At 41.8% G+C, this 9,776-nt stretch overlaps 1 protein-coding gene across 2 annotated transcripts; it reads left to right on the top strand.

Annotated features, from left to right (window-relative positions):
- The first annotated feature begins 479 nt into the window (after positions 1-479).
- LOC110856855 (4-hydroxy-2-oxoglutarate aldolase, mitochondrial) lies at positions 480-9,083 on the top strand. 2 transcript variants are annotated; one of them, XM_035857488.1, is made up of 8 exons: positions 480-670; positions 758-1,102; positions 3,630-3,758; positions 3,916-4,016; positions 7,181-7,345; positions 7,668-7,764; positions 8,015-8,148; positions 8,792-9,083. In XM_035857488.1, exons 2-8 carry the CDS (start codon positions 865-867, stop codon positions 8,948-8,950), a joined length of 1,023 nt encoding a protein of 340 aa, XP_035713381.1. In that variant the 5' UTR covers positions 480-670; positions 758-864; the 3' UTR covers positions 8,951-9,083. The 2 variants fall into 2 exon arrangements, with proteins under 2 accessions (XP_035713381.1, XP_021961126.1); XM_022105434.2 differs by having other exon boundaries at positions 480-1,102.
- The last annotated feature ends 693 nt before the right edge of the window (positions 9,084-9,776 follow it).

Raw genomic sequence — 9,776 nt, 5'->3', positions numbered from 1 at the left:
ACATTTCGCAAATCCGGTTGTGCACAGTGACCGCAGTATAGATGGAGAAATAGAGAGAGAATGAAGCCCAGTTTTACAATTTTCAGCCAGACGGCATGGTCATGGGTGCGATTATTTTGGTGACCAGTGGCCGCGGAAGGTGTGGGGACATTAACATTGCAGGATATGGGAGGGACATGGACAGATGATGCGGACATTACCGTGGGGACATTGTCCCTCCGTCCCGTCACCCTTCCGCGGCCACTGTTGTTGACAAAAGTTTTGGCTGCGAAATATTATTACGATTGCCCTTTACGTTTAAGGAGACGAATTGAATTCAGCCAAAAGGCGTCATTGTTTCCTGCCTCTGAAATGTCACCTAAACAAATCCTGTTGCTTGCTGCGGGTCGAGAAACGCACTGTGTACTCGACTGCAGAACAACTTTTCTCATACATAACAGCCAAGCTACATAATAATAATTACCCCAACAAACCAGACCTGTTTAACGTCTTCTGGCCGCCTAAACCAAAACAAACTCTTAAGCAAAACATACTGTGTAAAATTATCAACTAATTAAGGGAAACGTGGTTAATAATAGTTGTCGGTGACTGAGGGATTGCATAACCGTCAAACTTTGTTGTCGCCGTCGCCTTATTATTGAGTGAGGCTCTCTCATATGAGCCGGGTGACGTAAATAATTACATTATATTCCTTATATACTTTTACTGATTCACTAAATTGCGCTGATTCAATTGTACAAAACTCACTCAAAACTAGTAAGTTAAGTACACCGACCGACGCTCCCGTCGTCTCACCTTTCTCTCTCCGTCCAACTTGGAAATTTGATCCAGACAGAAAATTGAGTTTGGAGGAAACTGAAAAAAATGAGTGGGATGACTGCTGCCACGCTGAACAAGTTAAGAATCATCGCCACCGACGTCTGCACCACGCGTGGGAAATGGTCACCTTTTCGTGGCATGAAATACTACAGTACGTCGTCTCACCTGCTCGATATTTCCGGTGTGTATCCACCCATCCCGACTCCTTTTGATGCGAAAGGAGACGTAAACTATGTCCAGCTCGAGAGAAATTTTACCCACTGGAACAAAATACCTTTTGCAGGTGAGTCTCAAAATTTATGGTGGACCGCATGCCTCGGGTGACATATGGCATTCAAAACATGGTCTGCTAGCAAAATATAAACAACGATATGCATCGTGTTGATGGGGTTTTGTTATTAAATAGAAAGCAAGAGAAGGATTGCTTATTTACTTGTGGAGTTAGGTCAGTACCACGAACCAAAGCAAAAAGGCTGGTTTTCAACCAAGTAAATGCAACGTGCAGAAGAATGAAATCTTCTTGCGAGAAACAAAAGTGAGCAAACAATTCTGGAAGGTTGCATGTGTGCATATGGTTCTTGGAGGAGATTAAAGTCGGAGAGATTCTGTGGAAATGGAATAAACAAACAAAACACTCATTTGTTTGCGGGTATCCAAGAGAAAGAGAGAGAGGATTGCATCCACCACCTTAAATTCGAAATCCTAACAAAGCGCAGCATACATGCCTATATTCTTTCGACGACTTATAGACAGGCGAGAGAGAGGAAGAGAGAAAGTGAGTGAGAGAGATGCACTGCTTGGTTAAAAACTGCTTTCACTTCTGTCTCGCACTCTCTCCATTCGTATGCATGTAGATCCATTCCACTTTTCAGCTTGAATGGTTGGTTCGTGGGTTGATTCTGGTTGAGTTTAGGGTGTGAAGGTGTGAGGTGATAGGAGAGGATTTTGGGTGGGGGAATTTTTATTTTTTACGGGGTCAGAAATAAATTGGTGACGTATATTTATACGTCTAGAATTGTAATGAGTTTTCTAATTTTTTCCAGTTAAAAGCACAGATTTGGGAAATGTTGTGACTTTTCAAATTCCGGAAATCTCTAAATTTAAGAATTTTATGCACAAAATTCGTTTCTCTAAGATGGTTCTCAAGAGGAATAAAAAAATATACTTAACAAAAATTTGTTTTAGGCTTACCTCATTTTCCCTAAATCGGAAATACTGCCAAAATTCTAATTTTGTAAAATATCCATTTTTAAATCTTTGAGGACACTTATTCTACTAAAATTTGAACGCTAAAACGTACTCGTTCTTAAAAACGTAAAAACACTGACCTTCTTACTTCCCCCTTAACAAATTCAAATTAGTTCTACCCAAATCTGCACTTATCACCACCCACCATCGCCTTGTTATAATTCGGTGGGTCGGGTTTTTTTGGCTCCTTTCCTTTACTTTCCTCCTTTGTCCTTCCTGGATACCTTATTTGCGTCATAAACCCCGTGAATGAAATGGTTCCCTCTTTTATTGCCCCATGTTTAACTGTTCATGTCATTTTGCTTTGCTGATTCTCTCCACTTCTTCACTCCTCCCAGGATGCATGCACACATGTACGTACAGCATGTCGACGGATTAGGATTTCTCCTCTAAAACGGCAATTTCAACGGCGAGGAGAAACCCGAGAAAGGCAGACAATCAAGGCTGTGGTGATGATCAGACTGGGGAAATTGATACCCCTCCCTCCTCCTAAACAACTTACTCACTAATTATTTTCTGAGACACTTTGTTGCAAATTGTATTTAATTTTGACCATAATTTAATATTCGAGGAAAGAACAGAGTCAAAATCTCGACCAAACTTTTGACGAGTTTTCACTAATTAAGAAAGTAGAAAATTTGCGAGGATATATGCTTGCTGCATAATGAGGAAAACTTTTCCTCCGGGTTGCCTCCTGCCTGATGAAATACGGCGTGACAGTTGAGGAGGCAGAGGCACAAAGCAAAGTGGAACAAAGTTTCTCAATTTCTTTTCTACATTGATTCCGAGAATGGTTATAGTTAAGTGATGATTAGTCGGATGTATATTTATGAGAGTGCGTGGCGTGGCGTTGTGGGGCAGGGGCACAAGGTCGGAAATCTTGTCTGCCTCCTCTTCATGAAAAACAAGCATTTGACTCTAAACTAATTAAATAATTGATGCATAATCTCGACAAAGATGTGGGTGCATATTTATGTGTGTGTGTCGTACAGTGGCCGCGGAAGCTGTGGGGACATTAACATTGTTGGATAGGGGAGGGCCGGGTTTATATAAGATGGGGAGATGATGGGAACATAGAATATCTGTGGGGACATTGTCCCGCGGCCACTGTGTCCGTACACACAGCATAGAAAATAGTGGTGGTGGTGTTTGCAAACTTTTGAGATTATTACGTTGCTAAAAGTTGACATTGCTTTACAAGAACGTTGGATGGGAGGGTGCGGGGCGTATTATTTTCGGAGCATTTCTCAAAGTCAAAGTCAACATGGTCGAGATCATGTTGTTGGAATACTTGGTTGGCTTGGCTGGAGGCGGTGGGGGAAATTTCATAATTATTATGAAACAAGAGACGACAAGAATTATATAATTATGTAGTTAAACACTCGAAACAATGGGTGTTCTTAATGGGGGCATTCATCATGTGTTCGCATGTTGTTTTGAAACTTACACATCATTTTTTTGCAAAGAAAACACCAGTCGGGGAGATAGGCAAATTAAACAAATTTTTGCCAATATTTTGCGAACTCGTCATTAGACTAACTCACATCTTCCCCGTTTTACAGGTTACGTCGTAATGGGATCAAACGGCGAAGCAATTGCTCTCGAGCGGAAGGAAAAGCTCGAACTGCTGAGAAACGTTCGTAAAATGGCTCTTCCGAAATCCAAACTGATCGCTGGATTAGGAATGAACAGTAAGTAAAGTATTTATATTAAGTGACGGTTACATACACAGATCCAGATAATTGCTCCCATCAAGTTACGACTTCTCTGCTTTGAAACTTGGCACTATTTGCGTCGCACTCATGAAATGAATTCCGACATTTTTAACGACACCAATTTTCTTTTCAGCGGCTGCCCAAACGATTGAATTATGTAACGCAGCAGCGGACGAAGGAAGTGCGGATGCCGGGCTGATAATAACTCCGGCCTTCTTCAAGGGCCAAATGACGGTTGGTATAAAAAAAAAAATTAACTTTTTTTCTTTTTTTACTTCCTGACTGAATGAATAATTACTCTTTTTTTAGAATAATGAAATGTCCTCTATCTCAAGTTTTGTGGTTATCAACTTGAGAACAGAGGGTTATTAAAAGCATGAATATTAGTTTTTAGAGGCTCAAAACACTTTAATACCATTGAATCATTAATTAGTGAAAAATGGAAATATAACCGCATGTAAATGTAAATACAGGGTGAGATTCCATCAGTCTGCTTCTTTCTGGTGGTCTCACAGGTCTTGCATTATTATTCCAGCAAAGATAATTGAGTGGGTGGATGAGTACATGTGTTTGATCTTGTACGAGAGATCTCCTCCCAAATTGGACTAATCCCAACACCGCCATTATATCGCCATAATAGGAAATGTTTTACGGATAAAGTTTTATTTTTACTGCATCACGGAAACAAGGCGGTGGTTTGGTTTGGTTGGTGCTTCTTGCAAGTGGTGGTCTCTTGAAGACTAATCAAAATGTGCCGTCGTTGACCTTTGTCCAAATTAGGGGAGAAAATTACATTATTTCTTAAACAAGGCAGAAGAAGATGAGATGGCGGGTGGGTGGCTGAATTGTATGCATGTGAGCATTTCCCATGTCTATATAACGGCTCGAGAGATGTCTTATTACCACCGCCGCCATCATCAACGTCGTGGCGTCGTCATTGGCACTATTGGCAGGGAACCATTATTCTGCACAAGCCCGCAATAAAGGAGGCAGCTATGTGTGTACATGTTAGGATAATAATGAAGCGAAATTTCGTCCCGCAACTAAAAACCCCACTAACCAGGTTGATTAAAAGCTAAAAGTACGGAGCTAAAAAGCCGAGATGTGAAGGTGAAAGTTTCGGTATTCTCAGTCCGGATAAAAATCCTCGTTAGTTAACCAAACCAGGAAATTGTACATACATTACGAAAGCCAGCCAGTCAGTTTACAGATCTATCCGTCTAAATTTATCTGGCCGGCTGGGTGTCAAACTTTCCCTGCTTGCGCCTCATTACTTGACAAAGTTGGTTGTGGTTGGAACCGCAGTGAAGCAGATGTAATATTCATTCACTGGTCCATTTCATAGCGTCGTTTCATTACGAGTTGTTCGTTTATGTGAAAATTAAGGCGACGAGGAGGACACACCGGTTGGTTGGTGATCCATGTGATGTTACACCTTCGCAATTCCCAGCCTAATAAGATGAGCTGAATAAAATATTGTTGTTGTGCAATGAGAAGTCCTTTGAGTGGTTGGTCTAAATGAGAAGTGAGTCGTCTAATCGTCCTCGTCTCGGTTTTCTCCGCAAATAAGAGAGACCCTGTTCACGTCAATTACACAGATGAATGCAATTCTTAAAGGTCACATGCGAGTTGTTGCTGTGATTTGGGACAATTCAGGGTGATGAACTAACTGAGTGCATGGAATTGTGGTGAAAGGTGGAAAAGAGGAGTGAGTGATATGTTTAGTCTTCTTGGAATCTCAATCTCACGTAGGTTCTACTTTTACAATCTCAGGTTGGTTGGTGGTTGGTGAAAGTCCGTCGGAATTTAGCCAGCCGTCTGGACGGACAGATAGATAGCGACGTGTCCGTATATATAAGTACGTATCCATTATGCACGACCAACCAACTCATCCTCATGTCACTGCCTCATTCATTTGCCTCTCTCCGTCAGTACAAGAGGATTAGAAGGAAAGGAAGGAAGCACACCCAACCAACCACCCAACCGGGAGGGAAGCTGTTAGTTTTAATAGTCTTGAATTACATGGATTCTTCTTCCTCCATACTGCGATGTATGGTTGTGGTGCTCAGTGGCCGCGGAAGGTGTGGGGACATTAACAGGGGAGGGCGGGGTTTATATAATTTAGATTTCATAGCAACGGAAAGAAGATAAATTAGAAATTGGTGGCAACCCTGCTATCATTATCTCGGCAACAATTTGCCTGATTATCTATGTATGTACACAGAATTGAACAATGTCCTTCACTCGGTCCGTCCATCCGTCTAGCACTTATCGTGATAGGGGTGCATTCGCAGTCATTCTTGCTGATATTTTAACTTGGAAAGTCAAAGAACGCTTTGATGACAAGGCTGCATGCTTGAATATCTCGGAGTGAATTCAAGGCAGGAATTATTATGTATTTAATATGCAGGCTTTGTGTGTGTGAGGAGAATAAATAAAGATGGAGAAAGAGTCTAATGCAAATTACAAGCAGAATGTATTCCCGACTTTGTAATAATGATTCTTAGAATTTAGATGGTTAACTATTTTGCATGCACTTGCCACGCATGAAGGACAACGACATGTTATATTCATGGTGAAAATAAGGTGGTTAGTCGCTATAGATGAAGTATCGCATTGTACGAGATACACGACGAAGGGCATCATCATCATCATCCCACACCTCGAACCGCAAGGGTGGTACATGCTCCTGCCAAAGCCGACTTTCTCTCTGGACGAATTTAGTATAAAGCAACGAGTGAGTCAAAGTGCATTGTGTGGAGAAAGTCGTAATAATCTGAGATAGCATTGTTCTCATCGTTATTATTATGATCAGATATACAGGAAAACTTAATGGGGGCAGTGTTTCGGGTGAAAGTAGCCACGTGCAAGAAATGACAGGGAGAAAGTGGTTTCTTGCAGGTAAATATTTTGATCTGCAAGAAAATCAAGGTGCAGGAAACTACTTCCGGCACTATAGTTCATAGTACAGTTAAATGACGCATATTTCGTGCACTTTCTCCCAGTTTCTTGCACCTTATATTTCTTGCGTTTCTTGCTTTGCAGTACAAGAAACGTAGAAAATACGAAACACTGAATACGTAGGTCGCTACATATACCCTTTTCCTCACCTCCTCCTCGTCGCCTATACGAATGTTGATCAATGTTTTGTATCCACCCGTTTAGTTTTGCATGGGTGGCGACAATCCGGTTGAGTCAACTATTAGAATTCGTGGTCTCTCTCTCCCTCCCTCCCTCCCTCCCTCTCGGTATGCCTTGGTATGCATGTGGGGTTGGGGTGGTCTGGGTGTAGTGGCGATGATGATGATGATGCAAAGTTCCACCACATTAAGCACAAGATCCCACGATGATGTATCTCCTTTTCCTACGTAGTCTAAGCGGTTAATACTGTTTGACAGAGCCTCAGTCTGCGGAAGTACTTTGAGGAGGTGGCCGATAAGTCGAAGCTGCCCATCATCCTCTACTCAGTCCCAGGAAATACGGCCATCGACTTGGGTGCCGAGGTGCCCTCTGCCTTGGCCAAACATCCCAACTGCATTGGGATGAAGGACAGCGGCGGTGATGTAAGTCTGCTATGACGAAATTGTACATGTCCTCTTCCACTGTTTGAACTCTGAACATGGCTTTACACTCGAGAGACCGTGGTGGTCAATAAATCCCTTTTCTGATTAATTCCTCGAAACCTCGTCCTTTTCACCTCCTTAGGCTCGCTCCTGGTAAAAGCTGCAAAATTGCATTTTGCACTCCTTCTCTCTCTCTCTCTCCTCTTAACCAACGAACTAACTACAAATGCACAAACCCAATCATGCCTTTCCCCTCGGAGATATTTGTGGCTGCAGCCTTCAATTTTTTAAACTTTGTCCTGTTCCTCCGCCATTATTGTAGATTACGAAAATTGCCCAAATCGTCCATGAAACAAGGGACGCGGATTTCCAAGTGCTCGCCGGCTCGGCAGGCTTTCTTCTCCCGGCTCTTCTCATGGGTGAGCAAATGACGACGATAATCACCACTATTATTATTATTGCGGTTACGTATACACCCTCCAAATCAGTGTGTTTACGATTTGAGACGATTGTCACATTATTTCACATACATTTATATTGATCAAACAATCCAATGTGTACAAAGTAGTATTAGTGATGCCCATAAATTTCAAATTATTACCATATTTACCCACTTTTTACATCATTTAATGGCTCAATTTCTTCTTTTGTGCCCACGCCATGCTCCAGGCTGCGTCGGAGGGATCTGCGCTCTCGCAAATGTCCTGGGTTCTCAAGTGTGCGAACTTTACAGCCTTTTTCGCCAAGGAAAACTACCTGACGCTGTTTCACTCCAAGGGAAGCTCATCGTTCCTAATCTGCTGGTGAGCGTTGTGCATTCATTATTGCGGGCATATTACTTTTTTCGTAATAAAAATTCTTTCCTCGTCGTCTTGCTTGTTTGAATATTTTGCCCAATTTTGCGCCTCCCCTCCAATTTAGTCGTAGATTATTTTTGTAGAGGAGGACACACACTTAATGTACAAATACGACTACTTGACGACGTGTTATTAGTGGAGGAGCAGCCTCCAATTTTAGTAGTGGTGGTTAAAAATATATCTTACGTAACAACCTCACCGGGAGAGAGTCGAGTCATCTTTTCACATTTGAAGAGTTATTATTATTTCTCCGTTGGAGAAGATGCACTGCGGGATGTTTAATACCTTTTTGGAGTGAAATGCAGTAGAAGCAGGCATAAATATGGCATAAACATCCGCAATGAAAGGATTTTACTTAGCTGTAAATTGCTAATAAATCATCACAATTCAAATGCCTGTCATGAAATGGTGCGTTTTTTCGTGATAAAAAGTGCCTCGCTGTTTACTTTATGTATTCATTGTGCAGACTCACTGAACCACGGATTGTTACTCTCTCTCTTCAAGCTTATTTGTTCAACTTCCTTTCGCTAAAAATAAATATGTAAATATGAAATTCGGAAGGTTTATTAACTGTGACTGAAATATGAAGGTGACGAAAATAATGGGCCTGCCGGGGTTGAAGGCTTCCATGGATGCTACAGGTCAACTGTACGGAGGACCTTGTCGGTCCCCTCTGCTCCCCTTGGAAGCCAAACTAGTGGAACAATTGCTCGAAAGATTCAACCAGAACGGATTTCCCCTGAAGTGAAAATTCTCATTTAAATAGCGGAATGTATGTAAGACTTTTAAATCTTGCCGCCCATATTATGTTATTACAGCCATGTTAAACAATGCCACAACGATATTTCTTGCAATAAACCATTGTTCCCGGAAGACATCAACCTTTATTTTCAACAAGATGATAGTTTTTTTATTAGTTTATGAAGTATCATTATGCAAACGGAGGCCACGCCACGAAATGAGGCGACCATTTTCCAAGTGTTATGCTTAAAGTTGAGAATAATTACTAGTCCAAAGGAGGATGAGCTATATGGAAGATGACGACATAAAATGTTGCAAAGGAGGGATTAACTCTCCACGAGTGTCGTTTGAAATGTTTTCCTCTTAGGAGGGGAACCTCACTAGTTGCCACCCACAGATCTTGATGCCCTTTGGATATGTTGGAGCACCCCATGACTGAACAACAACCCCCAAGTGGTTTGATGCCATGGCCACATTTGCGCTCGCCACACCCACTTAAAGGCGTCAAAAATACGAAAAAAGCCCTGTTTTCACTCAATAAAACCCTCGCCAAAAATCGAATTTCTATAGGATTTTGAAAATATTGCACCATTATACTCCCAGATAGTTGTGTTATCATATCCAATATCAAACTCAACTTTTTCTTAGGTGAGGCATAGTAACCATGACCACATGAAAAAGTGCATGGTTACGGCGAAGCCTTAGTATGCAAACAGACCCCCCCTCCAAATATTCCGCTCAAGTTTGTGGCAAAACGGCTAATCGTATCAAAATGGTGTAAAAGGCATTCGTGTAGACCTTGCTGAGCAGATTATGCCCGTCAATTCGAGGGA

This window comes from Folsomia candida, unplaced genomic scaffold, assembly GCF_002217175.1.
Source record: "Folsomia candida strain VU population unplaced genomic scaffold, ASM221717v1 Fcan01_Sc017, whole genome shotgun sequence".
Taxonomy (NCBI): Eukaryota; Metazoa; Arthropoda; class Collembola; order Entomobryomorpha; family Isotomidae; genus Folsomia; species Folsomia candida.
The sequence above is the reverse complement of the archived record's forward strand: the minus strand, read 5'-3'. Positions and strand labels throughout refer to the sequence as shown.

Coding starts and splice junctions, on each gene's coding strand:
- LOC110856855 (XM_035857488.1), top strand. CDS start 865: ATGAGTGGGATGACTGCTGCCACGCTGAACAAGTTAAGAATCATCGCC. Junction 7,346..7,667: donor TGAAGGACAGCGGCGGTGAT/GTAAGTCTGCTA, acceptor CCATTATTGTAG/ATTACGAAAATTGCCCAAAT. Junction 7,765..8,014: donor TCTCCCGGCTCTTCTCATGG/GTGAGCAAATGA, acceptor GCCATGCTCCAG/GCTGCGTCGGAGGGATCTGC.